The following is a 26,757-nucleotide window of genomic DNA, read 5'->3' on the forward strand; positions in this document are numbered from 1 at the left end:
GTTCAAACGTTTGCTTATCTTTATGCCCTCAAAAGCGCAGTCTACAGAGGGGGAAGGTAAAAACTGTGTGCAACTAGCAATAGTCTTTGACTTTTTTACCAATAACTAGACATCATTAAAACTGACATTTTGGTGCCACATGTGAAATCTTGACAGGTTCATCTTATCTATATCCAAGACCATAACTGCTTCCATATTTGGCACATTACCTGGCACTTATAAAATACTGAACAACATATGAGCAGAGACTTTACTATTGAAGAAGTAGTAAGAAGGGTAATTTCAGCATACAATTCATTTCATCTCATGCTGATATAGCTCAACTTCACACTTTTTAGTGGTAGGGGTGAGAACTGCAGTTTACTGACAGCAGTAGAATGATGACATTGATTCACTGAAGTGGCAGGTTAATTGGAAACTCCTGCCTCTAGGCCAAAAGAGGAAGTTTAAACTTCTCACCAAAATTCAGCTAAAACTTTGAATGGGATATCTGAGGTAGTACAACAGATCTGTATATAATTAGTCCCCTAAAACACTAAGTAAAGGGTCTTAAGAAAGACAAGACTAGGAAAATAATGAATGAAGAGGTACAGGAACTGTAAGACTACACAATTGCCACTTCCCTCTTCACTAAAAGAACCAAATATGAAGTAATATAATACTTTTGTGTGTTTAAAGTTGAATGTAGAGGTCACATTCAGAAAGTGATTCCAGAACTTCAGATGGACAACACAACAGAAAACTCTTGGAGGACTAAAGAAAGGTTAAGATACAAGAAAGTCACAAATTTATTTTTGTTAAAAATTTTGACTCATGTCATTGGACCCAACCTCCCATTCATCACAAGGGACACCTTTTTTGACCACAAATATAAGGAAAGGACTGCCTCATTATTTGAGAGCATTTCCTAGGGATAATTCCTAAATGGCTCTCTAAGTAAAGCAACCTAGTCCTCTGTTTAGTCAGATCCTACTACTGCTAAAAAATTAGGATGGACACAGGTCTGAGTTGTTAAAGAACCTTTCAGAAGGAAACAGAATGGTAGAATATGCACTTTTCAAAGTTGGATTCCTGAAATTAAACAACAAAAACTCCTTGTTTAACTGAAATTACTGGGAAGTGCATGTTATCTACAAAAATAAACATCATGCCACTTCTATCAAAGTGCTCAAACATGAATGTAAGCGTCTTTCAAGCAAACCTTGAAAATTCTGGTTTGTACAATAACAAGATGTGCAGTTCAACTGAGTATCTACTAAGTGGGACCTGAAGGGCTTTCTTTCTTACCCACATTCACCTTACATTAGCAGAGGGCCTAATACTTCTGCCATTTTTGTTCCATCTCCCTCTCAACCATCCATACCTACAAACACCCTACCTTTTCCACTCATATTCATTCACAACAGTTGGCCAAACAATTACTGAAGTATCACCCTTCCAAAGAAGTTAGAAAAACAAGAAATGGGCTAAATATCCTTTCTTTCTAGTCTACACACTTAAGCTCCACTATCCTTTCTGTTCTGTAGCATTTTTCACTTTATAATGCCAAAGTGCTATATAAAAAATGCATCATTCATTTTACATAAGAAAATGTAATATGCATTTGAATTAATTTTCCTCCCACCGATTTGAAAACAATCGTACAATTTTGGAGAGATGCTATACTACGGATATTCAGCAATATTATTTAAGAGTAAAGACTCACATTCCAAGGGGTAATTAGAGCAATACAGTAAATATCACTAATACAAGTAAATTCACAAGATTAAATATGTATCTGATGGATTATTGCTAAGTCTACCCTGCATTTTCTATTAGCTATGTATTGATAACTTTGATCATCACAATTTTTAGATTTTTAGGCTAACACAAAGGAAGACCTTATATAAAAGTTTACACGTTTTTACTATGGTTGTAACACTAATAATCTAAAACTTGAATGCATTCAGACCTGTAGCAGGCTGTTGCTGCTGAGTAAGTGTTGCAGCCATGGCAACGGCTGCTGCATTTGGTATGTTGCTGAAAGGGGTCGGTCCAGTAGTAACACGCTGGGCACTCTGACATTTCTTCACTTCTGTTCGTCTTGCCTCAAACACATCAATGGCATCTCCCAGAAAAGTTTTCCTGTACCCAAGGTACTGGTCTTTGAGCATCTGAAGGAGTAGGGGAAAAATCATTTCAGTTTAGTACATCTAATATGAAAACCTTCATAGTTATAGTCAGTTGGACAGGTTTTACATTTATGACTATGTGCCTACATCTATCTAGATCAGTGGTTTTCAACCTGGTCTGTGGACCCCTGGGGTCTAAGTGATCTGTGAAAGATGACCACAATCAATCAAAAGTATGTGAATACCCACACCATTCAAAGGGGTCAGCACTTCTATTTGAAATTTTTTAGGGGTCCACAAATGAAAAAAGGTTGAAGACCACTGCTCTAGATTAAATCCCCTAGTTTTGTCAATAAAAAGCTTTCCATAAACCAAAACATACTGGAAGGTTATCAACCTATGGCCCACAGGTCAGCTTCAGCCTGCAAAAGTCTGATCTAGTCTGTTTTACCAATGGCACGCTAATGCCCTGCCAGCACACAGACTTCTAATCTGGTTCACATTCAGCACTTTTATTAACAGGAGGCCAGACACCTCTGCTGCCACCCCAGTCATTCCTTCTCCATGTGGAAGGCTGCTTTCTTGCCTTCCTACTAAAGCCACTTCCAAATTAGGCACTCCAAACTTGCTTGCCACACTTTTTGTTGGCAAATTTTCAGTGCATGCTGTACTGGGGGGGTTGGGGAGAAGTATCCACACAAAGCAGGGACAGCTGGGTTGGCAATAGGGGATCAGCAGCCTACAGCAGCAGCTGCATGGGAAGCTGCAGCCTGCTGTTAGCAAAATGGATGCTGATCCCTGATCTGTAATTTAGTGTAGTATCACTTAAGTCAGCACACAGACACTTGATTTACACCAGCTTAGAATTTGGACCCAATGATGGAACAAAATCTAGACATAGTAGAAAGACTTAGTCATTTATTCAACATAATTCTGATGGAAGATATCCTCACTATTAATAACTGTTTCTCTTTCCTTCTCAATATTTCTTTTTGTCCCGTTCCGTCCCCCTTCCATACCTGCTTCTTTCAATACAGTAAATCCCATGTCCCAGCCCTGCTGGAGTTTAATCCCTCTAGTACCTTATTTCTTTTGGTACAAGAAATGAGAAACTAGGTAGTTACTGCTGACTTGTGAAGTGTCACTATTTGGGATATAAGCTTCAAAGCCTAATCAGATTAATGCTCAGGAGAAATCAGAAGGAAAGGTAACTTAAGCAACAGTGTCAAGCTGTCTACAGACTCAGGAAACCAGTACTGAATCAGCTTAAAACTGGAAGGTTACCTGTGCAACCACAAGAGCTAAAACTTTTCATTTTAAAATCAAGAGGAAGAATACGATGCCTGACACCACTATTTTGGATATTTTACCAAATTGAGTTGTCTAGTTTTTAAGAAAAATACCCCATCATCGCGTACCAGAAATGTGAAAGAAACCATTCATTCTCCCCTCACCTTCTAGTCTTGCAGAAACTATATACTACTATAGGAAGGATAGTTGGAAACCCCCCCCACAAAAAAACCACCCCAAACCTCCCAAAAGACCCACACCACTAATTTTACAATTTCAGCATACAAGCATTGTTATTTTTGTTCAGTGTTATCTCCTAGGAGTTCCAGGTTGGTAGGACAGATTCCTAAGAAATTCCATCTCTTGCCGACCTAGCTAACTTTTGAGATGGTTGTGGTTTCAGTGTTCCAGTGAAATGCAAGAGCCAATTATCTAAAAGGTTTGTCTATACTCAGTTACACCTACAAAGTTTTTGGAAACAATTTGCTTGTTATTTCTTGCTTTGAGACAGGAAGAGTTTCAGTTGTGGGGGTAGGTGATAACACGACTCTAGGTCTGAGGTATTTGTGTATAAGGTGCATACAACCAGTTCAAAAAAAAAAAAAAAAAAAACCAGGTCAAGAATGTACCTAGTAACCCACATAGTGTCAGTTTAACTCAGAAAAAAACCGGCTTTGAAGAAGCAGAGAAAAAATCTTTTGACCATTGTAGCAGTGCTCCAATACAAATGTTGAAAAATCCTGGGAGACGTAATCTGGGGAATTCCACCTGCCCCCTCCCCCTTTGATCACAATCTGACTGAATTTCAAGAGGGATGCAGATGTCTAACTCCTCAGTATATCCAACGGAGACCTCCCAAACCTGTAAGTTTTCTAAACGAACAGACTGACAAGATCTATGCTAATGGTATACTAGAACTGGGTCCAAGCATGTATTAGATTACATAAGATTTAGGCAGAAGATGTGCAAATAAATTGGCTCAAAATATTTAAATATGAAGCATGCACTCCAAACAATTATAATAAACTGAGTGCAGAAAAGCTTCAGCCCCTCAACCAACAAATATAGCCCAGAATACTAGTAAATAAATACTCTCTTCTTACTACTCTGTTCCTCTGCAATACAGTCCTGACCACCCTCCCCCCTGAGAGTGGCTGGCACCAAACGTCTGTTGCTTGCCACCCCCCACTGCTGCCAGTGGGCAGTTCCCACTTGCTGCCACCGGTGGCTGCAGGCAGTCCCTGCTCACCACTCACTGCCAGGGTACCCCCCCCAGTCTCAGGAGGCACCAGTTGTTCATGGGCAGTGGTGCGGATTGGTGCCTCCTGCTGCTGCTGGGCAGGCAGGGGGCACCTCATCTTGGTGGCTGTGGTGGCCCAATGTTCCTTCCCGCATCAGGTCTCACCCACTGGGCCATGGAGGTGGATCCTGCCTGGAGCTGGTCCAGCCCAGCTGCAGCCCTGCACCCTGCTGTGGATGCAGAAGTCTGGGGGGGTGGGAAGCAGAGAGAGGGGACACATGACCTCTTCTGCCCCCACCACACAGACTTACCTAGAGGGAACTGTGGGAGCTTCTCCACTACCCTGCTTGGCATGTGTGCACACACATGCACATGGTAGTTCCTGCCCCCTGCATTCTGCTTCCCTCAGCCCCAAGCAGTCCCTCGCAGCCCCTCTGGACTGAAGAAATGCAGTCACATGCCTGCAGTGGCTCAGGTTAGAAGCCACGGAGCCCTAGAGCAGTCCTCTCTTCCCTTCCACAGTGCTGAGCTGAGAAGGGAGGTGTGGCCAGGCCCCAGCAGAACACTTAGGGGGAGGCAATTCCTCCCTAATACCTCCCTGCTGCTCCTGACCAGCAAGGGAGTTGCACAGCATTTACTTACACAGCAGGGAGTTACAGTGTTTATCAACCCATTAAGAAACCAAAAGCCTCTCTCATTAGTTCACACTTTTCTTTTAGGTCCAAAAGGCCCTGTCTGCCTTTGTCCTCTCTTGACTTGCACCAGGGGTTTTGAATCTTTTTTAAGAAGTGTACCCCTTCTAGGTACACTTCTGGCACAGGGGGTGAGGGGGAGGGGGTGTGGGGTAGCGGCAACCACACACGGAGTGTGGGCAGTTTTGCATGTGGCAGTGAATGGTGGCAGCAGCGTGCGAACTCCCTGCCTCCCCGCCGGCTGGCACTTGTGTGGCCTGTGTAGCTGTTGCCCCCCCAAGGTGGCAGCACTGGGTGGTGATGCTTCATCCCCACCTGCTCACATATATCCCCTAGCCCCTTTCCAAGTCCCCCAGTTGATAACCCCTGCCTTACACAGATACTTAGCTAGCACACCACATGCTGGCTACGTCTGTGCTGTTGGAGAAGGCGGGGGGGGGAGAATCTGTTTTTAAGCAGGGAGCGGTGGTGGGGGGGACAGGAAGAAGCTAGTCAGACACTGCTGTACTTGCAGTCTCTCCCACAGTTCCAGCCAGGGAGCAGAGGGGCATGGCCAAACTCTGCTGTGGAGCAGAAAGCCCTGCCCAGGTTTCTCTCAAACCACTTTCAGCCATTTTCAAACTGGTTTATGTGCACTGAATATCTGTTCTGTTACAAGTTTAAACCAGTTTCTTATCTCTTAAACCAATTTATGTATAATGTCTGTCCATAGCCAACAGGAATCAGCAAAACACTGGATTTTCTTTGTTGGTCTTTACCAACCAGAAAACACATTAATCTAAAAGCACAGGCTATGAAATAATAGTACTTTAATCACTACAGAAAACAGTAAGCACACCCTGCTTAAGGCTGCACTTTCATTTAAATCTATTAGCCCTTAAGGAAACAGAGTGTCTTCCAATGGTCTGCTATTTTAGCACTTTTTCTTAAGAATAAATTTGTGCCCAAGTGACATAACAAAAGTGCTAGAAGAAGAGGTAAGTCAAAATATGGTCTACAAGAATATTCAAGTGTCATATGTCACAAAATGATTTATATCTGAAAAGGTGTTATTTCTTGTCAATTTGTTCACCCTCAGAAATCCTTTGCATTTTGTCAAGAAAGAGCCCTTCCAGAGTAATAACAAGCATGGAAAACGTCATCTGACCAGAAGATGAAAATTTCAGAAAAGTTCTGAGTACCTGAAAAAACTAAAATGAAAACTATTATGCAACCCTGACTATAATGACAACAGTTGCTTCAATTTTGGTAAGAGCTCAAGCCAAGACACCTCAGTCATTTAACAAGGTTTAAAGTTCTTTCACTCACAGAAATAACCTTTAGAAAGTTTTTAAAATATAGGTTAATGCACAGTTGAACAAGAAAAAGAGGAAGGGTCAAAGAAATGTTGACATTATGGTCTGCATCTTATTTAATTATGAAACAAAACTGAAAATATGTTTTCAATGCATACCCTACCTTTACATTTTCATGTATTGATTGAAGTTGTGCAGCTAGAGCTACAAATGTCTGATAAATTTTCTGCATGGCCATAGACAAATCTGTAAAAGATGTAAATCAGCAAATAAATTCATAGTTTCACTGTAATAGGACACTGATTTAAATTACAAATTGAAAAGTGAAAAGAAAGGCTCTAAAGTAAAGCAGTGATTCTTAACCAGGATGCTACAACATCCTGAGATGCCTGGAGATCCCTTTAAGGGTGCCACAGGATGTCAAGCAATATTAGTGCTGTTAGATGTGTAAACACCTACACATGATTAACAATATTAAATCCATAGATTTCCAATAGGGATCAAAAACAAAGCTGACCTGTTGATCTTTGCAAGTCCTTTACAACAGAAGAACTGCTGTATTATTTTTTCCATACACAAAAAAAGGAGTGAAAATCATGAGCTGACATTTTGAGGGGTCCCCCGAGTCCAAATAGATTGAGAACTACTGTATTTTCTTGCATATACCCCACACACTGGTATAACCCGCACCAATGTATAATGCGCGGAAAATTGTATTTTTGGAAAATAGTCTGTGTACAGACCACACCCATGTATTCCCTGCATCTGATAGCGTCGGTGCTGGGGGCAATTTTAAGCTTACTAAGCCTAAGAGGTGCTGGCCCCAGCCGCAGGGACCAGGCTTTCACTGCCTACCTGCAGCTGCCCCACCGAGACATGGCCACAAGCGTGGCTGCCCCGTCTGAGCTCTGGCACTGGGCGGCCCCTGCCGGGCACTGCTGCGTGGCTGCAGAGGAGTGGAGTTGAGCGTGGGGCTCCCGGATGTGGTGGGAGGGAGGCAGCACAGGATCTGCTGGGCACGGCCGCCGGAGCTGGAGCTGGAGCCAGCTAAAAGTGGTGCTAATTGCTGCAGGGGAGGGGAGGGATGAGGAGCTGCGAGCTGGGGGGAGGCAGCCCTGCTCCCCACTGCCAGCCCTGCTCCCCACTGCTCGCCGCCACCATGACATCAGCCCGCAACTGGGGACAGGCTGGCACAGCATGGGCAGCAGCAGGGCCAAGGGCTTGTGGGTTGGGTCTGCTCCATGCCTCGACCCCCGTCTCAGGGCTCCCCCCAACAAGTCCTTTGCTCGGGTCCTCCGCCCTGGCCCGCAGCACCCCCAGCCGGTGCGGCCCCCCACCTCAGCAAGGAGTGTTTTTCAAGCCTAAATCTAATTTTCACTAAAGACTGTTCTAAAGGCTCTGCATAGCCCGCACACTTGTATAGCCCGCACTCATCCGTCATGTTTGTAAAAACTTATATAGCCCGTGGACTACATGCGAGAAAATACGGTACTGCTCTAAAGTCTATGTAAGTTTGCAGCAAGTTACAAGAGCAGTTTATTTCCTTTTGGAACAAAAATATTCCCTGGGAGTAAAGTAATGCCTTATTTTAAAAAAAAGTTATCATTGTCATAGAACTTAGAAAATATAAGCTCCACTTGTGCCAGAAGTATAGGATCACTTTCTCTATTATGTTTTTCTAATGCTTTTTTTTTTTGGTCATAAAAGCAAAAAAACCCCGTTACTTATCCAATCCAGTTATCTTCTTTAAAAGGTAACTATAAAATTGTTTTTAATGGCTAGACTTATACCTTAACAACTGAACATGGGGAAGAATTGGAAAAGAATAGTTTGGAAAAAGGAACATAAGAGCAATTTTAACTTCTTTAAAATCTTTGCTAATTTTTCCTTACTTAAATTTAACCTACCTGAATTTTAGCATGCTGGACTAGCATGTTTTATCACACCTAGTAAAAAATACAATTAAATGAAACAAATTTTCTTGAATTTGTGAATGCTTATCTATACCCTCAAAATTAATCTGGAATTGAATATTCGAAGTCAGCTTTTACTAAAATTGCTATCATTATAGAAAAGAACCCTCTATCTTGAGCCATATTTTTAAGGCATAACAGTGGTTCTGTTGTATCATGCACTCAACTCAGATCTGTCCATCTACCAGGAGCTTTGCTCAGTTTGCTTAGGACAGAGTCAGATAAGTGAGAGAGCTGTGAAATTTGCATAGGACCTTAGAGGATGTTCCCTGTATCAAGGCTGAATTACCTGAAGTGTGTACTGATTTGGATCTGGTATGTACAACTAGACACAAGTGGCCTCAAACTGTCTGAATTGTCCAGACTAAGGTATATGTCCCTGAATTTTACTCTGTAGGGGGATTTCAACATCCATTTGCAATTCCCATAATGACAGGGTAAATCATCTACAATGTTTCATACAAATGCTTTAATATTTAAGGAATTCTGCAAGACATTGAAATTTTAATTTTTTACCTTGTGGAGTTATATGTGAATTGTTCGCTTGTGTGGCAAGATGATTCTCCAGTTCTTCTATCTGTTGCCTGTATTGCTGCAGCTGTATTTCAAACTGTTCAACCAATATCCTGAAGTAGCTAGATGAATATAAAAAAAATTGGATCACACATTAAGAGGCATCTGATTTTAATGTTTATCAAATGACTAACAGTTATCTATAAAACTATCACGTACAAGGCCATAAGACCGATATTTAAAATAAAAACACATTAACGCAAGTTTCTGTTAGATGCAATAACTTACTCCGCTGGGGCTGTATTTTCATGTTGAAGACCAGGAGGAGTTTTCTGTGTTCTTAGTGCTATTTCTGCATTTTTTAGCTCCTAAAAAGAATGGTAAATGAAACAAATTATTAACAGCTAAAGTTCTACAGAAACATTGGTTCCACAAATAAAAAGTAGCTGCAATTCTTTCTTCCTATAGGACACTTTCCTTGTGGTTTTCACAAGTAGGATTTTGTTAGTGTTAAAACTCTTGACCTGGCTTATTTTAATATGCTTAACCAGAGGTTTTCTAAACCTGGACTGGAAGGTGATAGGTGGTACCAGACACCTCGCAGCCAATTGAGAAAGGATACAATTAATCTTACTTTCATGAAGGGTAGTTTGGCCTTCAAAGGTCAGGAAATGGTATACCAAAATACAACAGCTAAAAACTTCAGTGTCTAAGATGCCTAAGAATTTTTTATTATATTTTTTCTCTAATCCTCAGCAGCAAAGAATAAGTGTTAGGGGAGAGGATGGAAAAAGCATACCTAAAAGTAAGGATGAACAAGGAAGTAGAAATTGCCATTGTCTTTAAGTAACCTACTCAGTAGGCATTTAAAGTGCTTAGACCGAATTCCTCATGAATGCTGCCAAGTGCTGTAATCACAGCCTACACACTTCCATTCAACTGTTTAGCACCTTCCAATACCTGACATATTGTTATGAACATCCTCTTCTAGCTTGGCACATGTTCCTTCTTGGCTGTATTGACTAGCCAATATTTGAACATACATATCTTTATGGAAGGAGATGCAAAAACATGTTAATTCTATTCTTCTATGGAAAAAAAACGACCAACACTTCTCAAAGGTGCTCCTGCTTTTAGGGGTGCACAAATAAAGATTTTTTTGTCTGATACCAATGGCCAATTATTAACCAGCCATAGTGGCCAATACTGATCCGATATCAATCTGTCAGACTGCAAGAGCAGCATCTGGCTGGGAAGTCTGTGGGGGAAAGGGGCATGGAGGAGGGGCAGATTGAGGCTCCCACGGTGAGGGAAGGAGTGGGGCTGGAGCAGGCGCTGCCCAGCCAGGGCAGGGCATGGAATGGAGCCCCAGGCAGCTCATTCAGCCCAACCTAGTCCCACTCCCTCCCTGTGGGGGCCTTGATCTGTTCCCCTACCCCCCATCCGGATTTACCAGCCAGTTGCTGCTCTCCCACGCTGCTGGGCTGCACTCCTGGCTGCATCCATGCTACGGCTACATGCATACATGTGGCTATTATCAGTGACATTAATCGGCTAAACTGGTCAAAAAAGGCCAATTGCCAATAATGTCAATTTTCTTTTTATCGGGGCCAATCCAATATGGACCGATATATCAGTGCACCTCTACTTGTTTTACTTCTTTAGAGTAAAATATAATACTCTATGAAAGGACCAGGAATGAAGAGGTTGTTAGCTGTGTTAGTCTGAAGTAAGGCAGAAGGTAGGATAAAGCAGCACCTTAGGGCACTTTCACACACGCTGCAACATGTTCTAGTTTGACCATGTCAGAGCAGACTCAATTGAGTCTGCTGAAGTGATTTAATCAGAATGCTCCAGTGTGCTGCAGTGTCTCATGTATTCAGTGTCTTGCATTTCAAAATGGTGGTGGGGTGCTTTAACTAAAGCTTCTCGAATGAGCTTTAGAAAAGGTGTCCCCACTACCATTTTGAAATGCAGGATGCTGAATACACAAGATATTGTGGGCATTTTAATTAGAGTGGCTCCCAAGAACTGCTCAAATTAAAATGCACCCCCCTCCCAATCTCAGAGCACGTGTATAGGAGCCCTTAGAGACTAAATGGTTCAGAAAGTCATGAACTGTCTTTGGCAACAAGCTACTTTATTATGCCTCTTTTAACCAATTAGTATCTAAAGACATTTTAAAATGCAAGGGCCCCTTCAGAAAACACAAATTCTATTAATTTTCTGTATTCAAAAAATGAGTGAAAACAAAGAACAATCCTTTTGTTGTAAAGAACTCAGAAAGACTACAACAGGTCAGAAAGTTTTTAGCACTCCAGATTCCTATTTGAAATCTCTGGTTTTATCGTGTGGATCACATTTGCACACCTAACACCTTTTGAATTTGCTTACGTAATAACCACAGGATTTCTATCTCAAGTGGTCTTCTCACAGGAGCTTTAGATTTGTGAAGAGTGATCTAAATTTCCATCACAACAATTGCTTACTAGTAACCATACAATTAAGAAGTTTAATAAATAAAAACTGATTCATAATAATGAAAGGCATTTGGTCTATGAGAAAAGGTACCCAATTTTATTTAAATTGGGGTGCTCAACTCCTGGCCTGAAGACCAGATCCAGCCCATAGGGCTCCCCATGGGTATGAGGGGAGCCCTTTGGGCTGTGGCCCTGCACAAGCAAGGCAGCATGGGGCCTAATTTTGTCATGCAGAGGAGACATGGGGCTCTATTCCCAGCATGTAAGACCCCGATTATGGTGCCTTGGGACTCTGATCTCAGCTTGTGGGGCCAGGTGGAGGCAGCACAGGGTCCTGATTCTGGCACGATGGGCCTCTGAGCACATGGGGGAAGGCACAAAGTAGTGTTGGGTTTCAGGGACCTGACCCCAGCACATGGGGCCAGAGGTGGCATGAGCCATGTGGCCCTGATTCTGACACGTGGAACTCCAGAGTCCTGACCCTATGACATGGGGGGGCAGCAGAGGTGGCATGGGGCTTTGGGGCCCCAAACCTGGTGCATAGGGCCTAGTGGAGGTAGTACACGGCCCAGTCTGGCCTGTTGACTAGGTCCCATCCCATTCATCTGGCCTGTGGGGACAAAATGTTAAAGCAGCACTGATCTAGAGAAAAAAAACAACAGCCTGATATTCATTAATGTACCTGGGCAGTTTCCATTTTCAACTTGTCAATATTAAGAGTATTTCTCTGTAGTCCACTGGCAACCACAGATAAAAGCTGTTTCAAAGCTTTAATGTCTTCCTGTACTTTAAGCATTGCTTTTGAAGACATTCTGCTAATTTCTTCCTGCACTTGCTTTTGTTCCTTCACAAATTTCCTGAGGCAAAAATAAAGTAGAAATTTAACAGAAGTATACAAGTGTTCTACACCTTAAAAAAGTATTAGTTTACTAAAAAAAAACCAAAACCAAACCCATTAGTTTTGGTAATATCTTGAACTATCAGTACTGCACAATAATTTCATCTTTTATAGAATTACTGTACACTAGTCTCACCAGCAACATTAGCCCGATATTCAAAACCTAGGCTATGAACAGAAACTGTTCAAATGGGTTATACTGTACCCTCAGATAAGCCCTCTAGAATTCTTTGTTTGAATAATTAAAATGCATTTGTTACTTTAAGGTGCAAAAGTTTATAACTGCTGTGCTATCCTGAATGGTTTAAGGAAAAAGTACTCACTGGAGATTTTCTACATCTTGGCAGATTATTGGAGGTAGATTTTCATCCTTTAGCGCTTTGCTATCTCTGCCAAAATACAATATATGCTTATAGACACATAAACAAACTTTGGGTTATCAATAAAACTGAAAGATGTGAAAAAATAATTCTGCTCCTTAAGTTTTTATCTATTATATGAATAAATAATTTAACAGTAGAGTGAAGAATAGAAAACAGGAGTCCCATTTCCTTGATTTGAATTCAAGTTACTGCTACTACAGATCACAGTCTATATGAAAAATATCTATCAACTAAGCCAATTTAAGGTTATACATTCTTCTTAAGAGTACTTTAAAGCATTTAGTATATTGTTGGTGGTACTGCAAAATAACTAATAATCAGGTATCCAGGTATTCTGTTTCCCCACAGGAAAATGGAGAAAAGCACAGATTTTCCTTTTTACCCTCATTTTAGGCAAGAAACCCATGTATTTTGCAGTTTTGCAGAGTTCTGGCCAGCCTGCAGGGGGCTAGGAGGAAGTGGGAGGAAGGCGGTCAGGCAGGGGGCACCATATGCACGTATATCAAGGATCGCCAATTATTTCAGGCAGAGGACTGCTTACCCAGTTTTGGCAGGCTGTTGAGGGCCGTATGGGTAGCCCTGCCCCTTGACAGGTGCCCCGTCCCCTGGTCACCATCTTGGGACCAATGTCCCAGGGCCAGTGGAGCCCAAAGCAGGACACAGGCTGGCAGGAGTCTGTGGAGCCGGGCTGGGATGCATCAGCAGGGAGTGGGGAGAGCTGGCCCGGCTTCATAGAGCCCCTGCCAGCCGGGACCCTGCGCTCCTGCTGCAGGCCCCACCGGCACTGGCCCCGGGACACTGGTGCAGGCCCTGTGCCCCCCACCCCACGGTACAGGTGGGAGGCAGCGCACAGCCCTGAGCCCCTGCTCACCAGCAGGGAAGAAGCTGGTGCTGAGCACAAGCCTCTCGCCTGCCCCACAGCTGGCACTGCCTGCTGCAGGGACTTGCAGACCATGCGGGGCTGTCTGGAGCAGGCACAGGCAGCCCCACACAGGCTGCAAGCAGCTGCAGCGCGGGGCTCCAGGCACAGGGCGAGTGAGGGGCCGCTTTTCCCTATGCTCAGCACCAGCCTGTAGGAGCCCGGGGAAAAGCTGAGCACGGGGGAAGGAGGTAGCGGTTCCTGTATGTAAGTGTATATGCCTGGAGAGCAGGTTCCGTATGTAAGTATGGGAGGGTGGGATTGAGGCCCCCATAAGGAGGGAGGGAGTTGGGCAGGGTTGGGGCTGCTGTCCAGCTGGGCAGCGTGTGGGGCTTGGAGCTGCAATGCATGGCCACCGCAGGGCCCTGGCAGGGAGTGGGATGGGGCCATGGGCAGCTTGTCTGGGCGGCAAAGGAAGTGGCGTTGGCTCCCCACCACTGCACGCAATCCTGGGGGGCGCAGGGGACCTGTGCCCCCCATATCTACGTGCAGGGTGGGGGCAAGTGCATGCGCACCCTGCTGCCCTCCCCTAGGGACTTTGCCGCCCAGCAGCTGTGACCCGGCACTGCAGGGCACAGCGGGGCCGTGTGGGGAAGCTACTTGTCACTGCAAACTTCATGCTGCCCTGGCAATGTGTCTCCTGCGCATGTGGCAACAGCTGGGGTGGCAGTGCAGAGCTGTATCCCTCACTGCTGCCATATGGGCAGTGGATGCTTCACCAGGGCAGTGTAGAGCTCACAGTGGCAACAAGCTGCCCTACACAGCCCCACTGAGCCCTGCAGTGCTGGGCTACGGAGGCCCTGGGAGAGGGCAGCAGGGCTGGGAGCCTCAGCCTGCAGCAGGCAGCCTGCTTTATGCACAGATGTGGGAGGCACAGGTACCCCCTGCCCCTCCTGCCTCACTGACCCCACAGCAGGCAGGCCGCAGGCAGTGGCAGCCAGGCTCCGCTCTGCTGGGGGTAGGGGGCTGTGGACCTGGGTCCCTGGCCCCATAGCCCTGGCTACTAGGGGCTCCTTCTGGCAGGGCTGGGGGGTGTGAGGGGCAGCAGCAGGGCCAGAGGGGATGTGATGGGGGAGTGAGCGGTCTTTCATTTTAATCACAGATATGGGGGGGGCGTTTAATCAGAGAATTTGTGATTTTTTTAAATCAGGTAAACCTGGATTCTAGCTAATAACAGATCACAAATATTGGAACTTCATTTTGAGGTTTATAAGACAGTGATTTCTCTCTCTGCTTTCAAATGCTGCATAACTGTTTTCTATTTAAAGTGATGTCCAGCTTATCTTGGTCTTGGTGAGACCAACAATATGTCATTAGAACCCAGGCAACTTCCATAACCAGTGTATCAAAGTTAATTCTTTCTTTATTACACACACTTCTAAAAATGTCAAAATAAAAATACATAAAGGAGTACAAACCTTCATTACTTTCTAATAACCTGTAGAATATGAATGAAAAAACTAAAATATACTTACTCTTGTCTTGTTCCCGTTTTGTCACCTACAAGACACAGACAATTTCATATGAAAATAGATACTCTGAGCTTTTTTGCTTAGTTCTTCAAACAGTTTTTTGAGAGATGAACTGGCTGCTACTGCTTGCTTAACTTCAGGATAAGCCTACCCAACCTGGGAGAAGATTTTTATTTACTTGCATTCATTCTGTGTTATTCTCCTTTCTTGCAGTCTACAGACATGAGCACACAAGGAATTACTGCGAGGGAAAGTGTGTGTGTGTGTGGGGGTGGTAGGAAAGAGGGACAGCCCCACCACATCTCAGCTGCCCTATGGTAAATGCCTACATGCACATATTTGCCCTGTGGTAAATGAAGGCTACCCTGTGACAGCTTAGCCATCAATGAAAGAGGAATAAATGCCTACAAGTTAGCTATCATTTACCAAGCAAATAAGCAAACACACACATAGGCTGTTACTGCAGAGCAGCTGGTATGTGAGAAAAGCCTACTTCCTTTGCCTAGGGAAAAAGCAGTTTGTGCCCATGCCTTATATATTTTTTATGCAGCACCACTGGGGCTCATGGCACTTCACAGACAAATATATTATCTCCTTAATGGGAAGGATGGCTCAATAGTCAAGGCATTGATGCGTGATTCCGGAGACTAAGGGTCAATTCTCCACTATAGGCTTGTTACGTGCCCTTGAGCAAATGACCAAGGCCATATACTCAAAAAAACTTAAGTTTCCTGAAACAGGTCTCAGGCAAAATTCATGCACCTAATTCTGAATGCACGATCCTCACAACTCTTGACTAACCACTTCAGTGCCTTGGTGTATTAGTGAAGTTCACTAAGAACTTAGAGATCTATTTTGCACAGAACTACTGCTATCTTGACAGGACTGGTCATCCTAAACCCAACTGTGATTCATCAACTAGGCACGCCTACACTTAGGCATGTTCAGACCAGAAACAGCCCAAACTACAGCCACAGTCACTTTCAAAAAAGATGATGGTGCCGCCCCCACCTTTTTGTTTAAAAGTCTACAGGTTAGAGCAGGGGTTCCCAAACACTAGGCTGCAACCTGGTACTAGGCCACCGCATGTTGGCTGCTGGGCCATGGCTTCCCCTGCAGCAATCACGTGCACTGTCTGGGGTTAAAGCTGGGCAGCAGGGCAGGCCCGGGAGGGAGGCAGTCAGCTCCATGCTCTGTCCTGCTCCTGCCACGGTGCTGCATGCACACCATGTACCAGGGCCTGCCCCAGGCCAGGCAGAAACCCCCCAGCCCCGCCTGCGGCTGGAAGTGGGGGCGGATGAGGGAGGGGAAATGCCCAGGATGGGGGATGAGGCGGTAGCTCTGCTGCTTGCTCCTAAAAAAAGGCAGCAAAAACCCTCCTTCCCAGGCAGCCCCAGCAGGGTCCCCCCAGGGCATCTCCTGCACAGCTCTCTCTCCTGCACAACCCAATCTGATCCTCACAACCCTACGCCTCCCCCCCGCAATTAAATTTATATATGGGAATTAAATTTAAATACGGAAATTAGATAGTTTGCCGGTCTGCAGTATAAAAAGGTTGGGAACCCCTGGGTTAGAGCAGCAGTTAACGTTGCCATCCCCCAAATTTCTGAACCTATGGGGTGCCCCTCTGGCTGGTGTTTTGGTACCTGCTCTGAGAACAGTTTATTCATTTGCATTAAGCAGTAAAAATAAAAATAATTTTAAAAAATCTCAACCGGTTAACAGTTGTAAACTCCAGTCCTGAGCACTTAACTTTCACCATGCACTGTGGTGCATAACTCATGGCTATAAATTCTGCTTCTGGGGACAGGACAATGATTCTAAGTGTCTTCACATCTGGGTTCCTTTCTTGATGGCCTTTAGCACATCATTACCTCTGTGAAATGAAGCTAATGCTTCTCTATTTTAAGGGCGGTTATGAGGATAGAGCTACCCTGAGACGCTCCATATCTATAATAACTGAGCTATGCAAGTACCCTGGAGACAGACCTTCTGCCAAGCTCCCAGTGTACCATTACCTCCTTTGGCAAAGCCTTTCTTTTAAGAAAAATGTATATCCCAACAACATGAAAGCACTGGCTCCTTAACAGTCTGAAACCTCTACAGTTCAAACAAGACTCATAAGAGTGGATTTCATGTAGTTTCTGACATAATACCCTACAGTTTTAGCCACTGGAATCGCTACCCTCAATTATGCTCTAAAAATATCAAGAGCCTGTAATAAAATAGTATCAGTGAACAGACAGAAATGCATTGCTACTTCTTTAGAAGTCTGAGAAGAAGTAGTTTAGCTACCCTGATACTGGGTATGTCTACATGAGATGTTTACTGTGGAGTTGGCTAATTAGATCCATAGTAAAACGTCAGAATCTACTTGTGTGACATTGTCAGGACAGAGTAAACTAATTTATTCTGCCGCAGGATAGTATGTGTATACAAAGATAGTATTTTTATATACAAGTACTATCCTGCAGTGGAGTAAAGTACCTTGCTAGAAGACATGTGTAGACAGGGACTGGGCTGGCTGGGGCATAAGGGTGCTTTAGTGCAGGGGATGCCTGCAGGCTACAGCACATTGAGCTGGATTGGAGTAGCCCCAGGCTGGCTGGCTGACCCTCTCCCTACCCGGACTCCGTACCAACCAGGACTGTTTCTACCCAGCTCAACGTGCTACAATCCTGCAACATGCTGCATGTGTAAACGTAATGCCCAGAAGCAATAAATGCTCGTGCAATATGCACCTGAGTTTAATGCTTTGCATGAATTGTGTATGTAGATGCACCTGCACTGGAAATAAATTAAATATTTATTAAGGATTATTAAAAGTGTTGAGAAACTATTTAAATATTTTGGTAAAATTGCACTGTGACCATGAAAGAACACTTTTGCAAGTAACTTTACTTAAAATTTCATTAAGAGGATGACGTAGTACTGTATCTTTAAGGAAGCTACACAACTTTGAAGGAGAATATTAAATTAAATTTTGCTGCAAGTGTAGTTTGCCATTTTTCTACAAAAAGAGCAACACAATTAGAACTGTTTCCATGATATTTAAAATTAACTACAATAAAAATAGAAAATAAATAGAAAATAATTATTTTCAAAAAACTGTTTCTTTATATTTTTACCCCCATTTACTAGACGGCTTCTTTTCTACTCTGCCAGCTGGCTGGTGCATATGCTGAGCTTTGCAAACCTGGTACAACCTTGCAAGTAAGCGGCCTGTGTCTTTTGGCTCAGGCAACAGAAGCTCATGTTCGAAAAAAAGAAAAAAACAACAGAGGTCATAGGTTTCCTTCCAGCAGCCAATACCACATGCAAAGGTGTTTCATTGTTGAGTGATTGTAGCTAAAGAAGTGCTGGCTCTATACTTGCATAGGAAAACCCACAGTGAAAACAGATGAAAAGGACTAAAGGAAAATCTTCTTAGGTCAATATTGGATGATTTGAAGTACTGGATGCTTCAAAGTTATTGTCACTCCTCAGCCAAAAGGAGGTTTTGTTATGGTATGGATAATTCAAAATACAACTACTTTGAAATTCAAAGCCATTTTCTGGTCCCCTGGACCAGGAAACTCTTGTTAAATACTTTGCCTACGATTAAACTGCTGCCAGAAGCAGCACTTGCTCAGTCATGGGAACCAGCTATAACGGTGACTGAATGCAGTCTGTACTGAGCATACACATAGGACAGCTGAGGCCTGTACTGTGCAAATATGCCTGCATGAACCCATCACAAGGCTATGTTAAGTACAGCTCTTCTTAATAAGACAATGCTCGCTGCATTCGGTCCCCCTCAGCACTAATTCTTTTTCAAGTCATAGTGAACCACTACGTGGAATACATTTAGGCTTCTTCACTGCCACAGATGATCAGTGTCTTTCTTTCCCATTTGCAAATTTTCCTCTTTCTTCACCAGCCTTAAATGTCTTGTTAACATCACCGAACGTCTATGTAGATGAAAGGCTGTGTTGTCCCTTGCTTGGCCTGTTGAATGCAACTGGTGCGGCCCTGTCCTCTGTGGGGTGGAGCCAGACCAAGCAGCCCTGTGTCATGTCTGCATATCAATTTTTGGAGGATGCCAGGACTTGTGTGACAAAAACACCCTGTTCCAATCATGAATGAGTGGCAGGTGTAATTAGCATACAGATCCCTCTGTGGGTTGGGTGGTGTTTCTGGAGTACACACGCACTGCATAGTGCTGTGCTGTGCTGTGCTGTGCTGTGAAGTCACCATGGCTTGAAATGCCATGGTGTTGATTCTGCTGGGGCTCAGCCCTGCAAACCACACTGTAAATCAGGAACCTTTCTGCTCTGGACTAACATGCCACCTAGCTTGCACTATGCATAAACATGTGCAAAAATGTTCCTCAAAAGTATGTTTATGGAGTACCTGTGGTGAAACCTGAAGTACTTTACAAAAAGATAAAATACAGGCAGTCCTTGACTTAACACATTCGAATTGCAACGAACAGCACTTATGGTGTTTATAAACTGACACCATTTCAACTTTCTGATGTTAGTTTCAACTGTACAATGCTTGATCCAATGCGATGCCACACCAGCGAACAAATTCGCTGCGTCGCCCATCTCCCTGGAGAATATCTGTCCAAACTTCCTTGGACACTTTCTTTAAGAAAACAGGCAAACTCCAGAAAAACCTGCAGCCAAGACTCCTGAAAAGACTTCAGCCAACAACCCTTCAAAAAGTCCAGCAAAGTCACCTCAAAGAAGTCCTTTCAGATCAATATGATTGGTATTTACAATATAAATACATTAATGTAGCTATATTATTAATCTATAATTGATTGAGTACAAAATTCTGGGTTATTTTTGGTGAAAATAGGATATCAGGCCTTGGTTCAGGAACCAATGCCCCATTTATAACATTGTTCCTATAGGAAAAATGGTTCTGAGTTACACTGTTTCAACTTAAGATGTGGTTTTCAAGAACGAATTATATCGTAAGTCTGAGGACTGCCTGTACATCAATTCTATATTTTTTCTTTATTTTAAACTAAAGCTGTAATTATACAACTGGGCTTCTCTATTAACATACTATTTAATACCTATGCACCAGAGTCTGTATGTACCACAGGTACATTTATTTCAAAACTGCTTATTTCAAAGTTGCTATTTCCTGGTCCCCTCCATTCTGAATTAACAAGGTTTTCCTCTAGTTTGGAATCTGCCATGGTGAGAGGTGGAGAAATTAACATTAACAGTTTATTTATTGAAATTGAAAAAATACTAAGTTGTTAAAACAACTGATAAAGACATTTATTTTTAAAATAACTGATCTTATCCAAAATAATTGATGCCTTTTTTGCAAGCATTAATTAAAAATGATATTTCTTTTGGGAAATATGTTAACATGCATTTTCTGAATTCCAGAAAGACAGCATTCACAACTTACTCTTTTTATCTGAAGAGCTACTAAAATCTATGCCACCAAGACCTTCATTAACAGTAGTTGAAGGAGCTGCTGTTGTCCCCAAACTCAAACTCAAAGCATTCTGTCCAAGACCTAGAAGTAATCCAAACAGTTGTTTTAGTAATTCCCAACTTCACTTAAAACATCTTTAAAGCTGTAATATTTTTGTGCATAAGTAATTATGTAGATCATCATGGTTTGTTTCACTACAAGTTATCCAGCAAAATAGCACAAGGAGAAAAGAAAATGATATTTTAAAAATATTTTAAACCTAACTAAAGCATTTATGCGCCTAAATCAGTTGCATCTTCAATGCATGCTCCGTCATAATGCTTCATTCATGGTTAATACACTAATTTTAAACTATGTCCACACAGTAAAAGGTGCTTGCTTTAGCTTCTTGTAACAAAGTATAGGAATTAATGGGGGAGTGAGAACAGGAAGGTATTACCAGAAAGTTCTCACCATCTTTTCTACATGGTTTCTCCCAGTAGCTAGAAGCTGGAGGGAGAAAAAGAAATAGTATCCCTATATTCATATACAGGTGCAAAACTGAAGATCACTGATTTCTTTGGTGAATATAAAACAACAAAACAGGAAAATATTTACAAGACACTTAACTTCTTGTGTTACTACAACTGCTTGAAGGGAACACGCACACTATGGTTACTGACAAAAGCACATGTTTAACAGTTTTAAAATGGAGGAAGAGCTGCTGCTAACGAGTGTGTATCAGCTGTTACACTGTAAGATACCTGCATGATCTTGTAGTGATGCAAGTTAGCTAAATAGCTAAAAATAAGTCCAAACACAACAGGGTTAAAGTTGCAACACCTTTGCTATACTTGGGAGCAGCCCATACACCCAAGTTGCAGTTTAACAGCTTATTTGGTAACAGATTTGGCATTGTTACATTTATCTGTGCCTTAGATTTCTCTCCCTGGTGATATCCATGAACAATGGGCTGAAGGGAGTTACACTCTAACAGATGAAACTGAAAAAAGTTACCATATAGGAGGTCCAAGGTTTGCATTATTCAGTCAGAAAAGTCACAGGAAAAAACAGGGAGTTAATCTGAATCAAAAGGTCTCAAGCTATTTCATAGCACAAAGAATATTACTTTACAGAACACCTCCCTTTGCATTTCTGATCAAATGACTTCCTTGTGCCAACCATGACAAGTAGTTATACAGAAGTACTTCTGGGTTTTAATAAAGAGCTACTAAAATTCATTCAGTTTAAGGGTGAAGAGAACACAGATATAATATCATTGTGATATTTTATAACCTGCCAAGGCCAGTAGTACTCTTAAATCTACTGCAACAGTTTTTATAGGGCAATAAGTCAGGTTTTGCCCTACCCATATGCTATGTTTCAGTACTGGAAAGTGGAAGCAAATAGGTTAATAAAACTATCTTCACCTGTTGCTGCTGTGCTTGTATTCTGGAACAGAGAACCTCCCAAACCAGCTAATGCTCCTCCTAGAGACAGACCTGTAGGTGCAGTTGTAGTTGCGGCAGTTGTACCACCCAAATTTAATGTAAAGCCACTAGAACCTGCAATGAAATGAAAGTATGCATAACACAGAAACTATAGGACGTACAGACAGCTAGAAAACTGCTCAGAAACATCAACTTTCCATTCTTCAAAAAGGGGGAAAAAACAACCCTAAATTTAATATAAAAATTGACAACAGGGACTATTATGCTGTTTGTACACTTCAAACCTCTGAAACTGTGCCATAATTTTGAGAATACCATCTACCATGGTGAACAACTGCAACAGAATTTAGGTCTAGGCTGCTGTAGCCAATAACACTTTGATCTTTCTGTAGGTATGTGCAAAGACAAGTAGTTCATGGTGGACATCAAAGCACTACTCATTAGGGGTTCAAACCTTCTACTAAAAGGGATGATTTGGAGTTTTGGAATGAGTAATGAATAAAGGAGCTGAAACACTGTGCCTTGCTAACTATAGCAAGAACATTAGAAAATACAGTGCACATCTTTTGGCTTATACCTGTGTGGCGAGTGGCAAGCTGTTGGAGCTGGCTTTCATTAAACCAAACAGAAAATATTGTTGTGTACATTGCACAAATGGAACAGAAGTGTGCCTATAACAGTGTGTCAATTGTGGGATAGCTTTATGGAGGCATACATTTTTCCTACCTATACTAGACAACTGTTTGGAATATTATAATGACCCTTACATGGAAAAGTTTTGCAAAATATTTTCCTAACAACAACAGAACTCTAACTTGCTATCAAAGTTTGAAGCCCTAGCATAAATTAACCATTACTACCACTTAAAGCACTTCATCTTTTAAACTTTGAGCCTTAATATGGTGCTTAAAATAATAGCAGCATCCAACAGCTTATCTATGTTAAGACTCTTAACCATAACATTAATGATGCTCAGCTCTCCGAAAACATTTGTGAAGTTCACGGTTACAAATGCAAAAATTTCCTTACCAGCTGCAGGAGTTGATGTCAGAGCAGAAGAAAGTGAGAGGCCACCTGCTGAGGTAGAAGTAATAGGCAGAGCAAATGGTGTGGCTGAACCAGCAGGCTTGTTGAATCCTAAACTAAAACCGGTGGTAGAGGCAGATGTTGTGGCAGGAGCTCCTAGAAGAAAGACAGACATTTTATTCAAAAAATATTTTCAATATGATTTTTTTTCAGAATAACCCATTTAGTAGTTGTTTTGTGGTCTAACAAATTTTTTCACCTTCAAAATGTATTTCACATTATAAATATTAATGGGAAAGTCACAAGAATGCCCTTGAAAGAATAACCATCTCACATTTTGGTTTGTTTCATATACACATCTTATTGACCCCTTCTACACAAGTTAAAACCAACATTTTCTCTCTTCAAAAAATGTCCATGGACCTGACAATGGGTCTTCAGTTCATTTATAGATTTGCCTGTTCTCTTCAATCACTGGACAAGGGATACCTCTCTTACTAAAGAGGGAGATAGCTGACCTCTATCATGACAGATGTGTCCTAACTTTAGTAAAATGTTAAATATAGATTGTCTATGGCTGAATACAAGAACTGTGTTATTTGCCCCTCTCTTGATTAGTGATCCTTCCCTTAAATCAGGGCAGTTTGGATTTGGGGTCATTACGACTTAATGAAAGGAATTTAGTCAACTACAAAGTTTTCCTGCCTTTATCCCTATCCCACAACAGGATTGCATCAGTGCAATCAGGCAGGGAGAGAAATGCAATATATAAATTGAAATATAAGCATAGGATATTAGATTCACTAGTAGATTTACTGTGGGTCCTGCAACACAATCCACCTTAGTGTAGTAATAAGCATGAATCTCCTACCTGCTCTGAAATATTTTAATAAAGAATACACAGGAGACCAAAATTTGATATGGCAGATTTCTTAAATGTACATGTGCCTGCCCAGAAAAATGTTGCCCCTCTTTAAGAATTGTCAGACTAGGGAAGACTAGCTCATTCTTTTGGATGTCTTAGTCATGAAATACGTAATTAGTTTGTCCTTCTGAAAGCTTTAAGTTTTGTTGAGATGCTTTAGTTTTATGTGGACATAAATTGGTCACAATGGATTGTAAGAGTGAATTTAATAACGAAGATCAAGATCACAAAGAACACCCAACATGAACAACACAATACAATTACTCTTCATAACTAGAAATCCCAAGTCCAGACACTTGCAGTTTACTAGGTATAGAAGACGTGTCCTATAACTGCCATAATAGAAGTCTTACGTTATTCAATTTGAACCAAATTTGAATGAAATATTTTTCCACAGTTTCAGTTATACTGAAGAGCACATAATGTTCATAAGCTTATTGCGGGGGGAGGGATGGAGATGATGATGGAGGAGGAGGTAGAGGGTGGGGAGGATGAGGTGGGATGGAGGAGGAGGAGGAGAAGGTGGACAAGGTAGAGATGATGGAGGAGAAGGTGGACTGGAAGATGAGGTGGGAGAGGAGTTGGGGGAAGAGTAGGATGGGGCAGGGAGGGGGAGATGATGGAGGAGGTGGTGGTGGAGGAGAGAGATGGAATAGGAGGGAGGAGATGGTAGAAGAGGTGATGATGCAGGAGGTGGAAATGGATTCCCCATCCAACACTCCTTCAGTCAGTTCTTTTTTAAACTCTGGGTCAGCAGCTTTAATAAGTAGCATGATGAAATAGTATGCAAAATATCTCCCTTTTGTGTGGGAGCATTTATGGTTGTGTCTAAGTTCATATAGTGGATATTCATCTGTAGTACCTTATCATAGCACTCGTCTCCTTACATCTGTATTACTTCTATACAAATTAGCAGTAGCAGGAGGAAGTCAGTAAGCAGTCCCTTCAGCCAGGGCTAGAGTAGCTATTATCTGCCTTTAGTTCACAATATATGATTCTTGGCACAATGACAATAAAATCATGTAGAGACTGGCTGAGAAATGGGACAATGATCAAGTTATATACCCAAATACCACACACACTAGAAAAATATCTTGATTTCTTCCCATGTGTGTTTATGCAACTGTATGTGATAAATTGATTGCTGTAACATGTGCTTTGGATATCAGGAATACTGGGCACATTCAGATTTTCTGGAAGACTCACAGTCCTAATTGAGTTTATTCTATGTGGAGTGCCTTTAATTTTTTTTTTGTTTTTGAGTGGGTTTCACAATCCCTCACAGAGTGGCTTTATGTTTAAATTTTCATACTCAATTAGGAGATGATATAGGAGGTGGAGGAGGCAGCAGAGGTGCGGGAGGAGAAGGCAGCGGCAGGGGCTTGTGGGAAGTGGACATTCTACAATTCTACAACCAACATTCTCTGGGTATTCCCAAAAAATCCTGATCTCAATAACTATCATCATTAAAGCAAGTACAAAAGGTTGATATGAGGCCAAACTCAAAGACTGAAATTTAGCCTTAGTGTATTTACACCAAGGTGGATCAATTTAAATGACTGATTTAAATCAAGCCCAATTTAAGCCATTTTTATCAATTTTCCCCATTGTATATTTTTTAGGTTTTTTAATGAAAGGAATGTTCACTGGTTGATATAAAAATTACAATGGTGATTTACAACTACACACAGTTTTACAGTAGATCCGGTACATACATTTCCTAGGTGCACAAACTAGATATATACACATATAAAAATATGTATGTAGCTTAACATATTTGGATTACTAGAAATCCCATATTTTAATATGCTACAAAATGGTGAAATGCGTAGTTTTTATTCATTGGATGACTGACTTTTTTTCATATTTGGACCGAGCTGCATTAAGATGACTCGAGTTTAAACAGAAAACTTCAAATTTATTAAACAAAACTTTAATGTTCTGATAAACAAGTTTCTGCATCCAGAACATAGTGTACATTTACAATTAACTAATTTATTAAACACTAGTATCAACTGTTATAGTACGGGAAGTATGAACTGTGGTTAGTAAGTTAAAACATTTTTTTCAGGTCACCTTGGGGAAGATTTTCTAAAATGTCTAGATGAATGTCATTTAAGCGTAGGTTCTTACTTGCCCAATTCACTTTAAAATGAGACTTTTTTTTTTTTTTTTTTTTAAATAGGCTGTTCTAAAAATGTTTACTTCCTCTCAAGTTCCTAGAGCTCATATATCTCATCCTCCTCCCCCTTACTATTCACAGACAGGAAGAGAACGAACAGATTTTCTTGCTTTTTCAACTCCTGATCCATTTCTCAGCTTTGAATGAACAAGTCCACATGAAGAAAATATTCTCTCTGTACCTGCAGAAGAGGCTACTGCCAGCAAACAGGTTCCAGGTGCCGTGCTAGTGACTTTCACCAGGTTAGTGGTGTGACTCTCTTTAAAACATCCTCAGCAAACATGTACTGTTTGAATGGTTCACCTCTAGCCCTGAAATTAATCATTTGAGAGCAAGCTAATCAGAGCTCAGGTACAGAGAGTAAGACAGGAGTTTGACACCATCCAGGTGGGTTCAGTGGATAATCCTGATTAAGGAGTACACATGGCATCTGCTGGAGTCAGAGGCCAGGTTCCAACACCTGTGATGATTCTGCTGATCCTT

The 26,757-nt window shown here is 42.0% G+C and overlaps 1 protein-coding gene across 1 annotated transcript in view; it reads right to left on the reverse strand.

Moving 5' to 3' along the window:
- Positions 1-26,757, reverse strand: part of NUP58 (nucleoporin 58) — a 58,156-nt gene that overhangs the window by 22,068 nt on the left and 9,331 nt on the right. Inside the window, exons 4-13 of the mRNA XM_019530164.1 lie at positions 23,171-23,323; positions 22,121-22,255; positions 20,682-20,792; positions 15,270-15,294; positions 12,816-12,881; positions 12,277-12,451; positions 9,403-9,482; positions 9,118-9,236; positions 6,792-6,874; positions 1,952-2,153 (exon numbers count right to left, since the gene is read on the reverse strand). Of these exons, the coding sequence (XP_019385709.1) occupies positions 1,952-2,153; positions 6,792-6,874; positions 9,118-9,236; positions 9,403-9,482; positions 12,277-12,451; positions 12,816-12,881; positions 15,270-15,294; positions 20,682-20,792; positions 22,121-22,255; positions 23,171-23,323 (1,149 nt within the window). The remainder of the gene's footprint in view (positions 1-1,951; positions 2,154-6,791; positions 6,875-9,117; positions 9,237-9,402; positions 9,483-12,276; positions 12,452-12,815; positions 12,882-15,269; positions 15,295-20,681; positions 20,793-22,120; positions 22,256-23,170; positions 23,324-26,757) is intronic.

This window comes from Crocodylus porosus, unplaced genomic scaffold, assembly GCF_001723895.1.
Source record: "Crocodylus porosus isolate Cpor-Errol unplaced genomic scaffold, CroPor_comp1, whole genome shotgun sequence".
NCBI classification, from domain to species: domain Eukaryota; kingdom Metazoa; phylum Chordata; order Crocodylia; family Crocodylidae; genus Crocodylus; species Crocodylus porosus.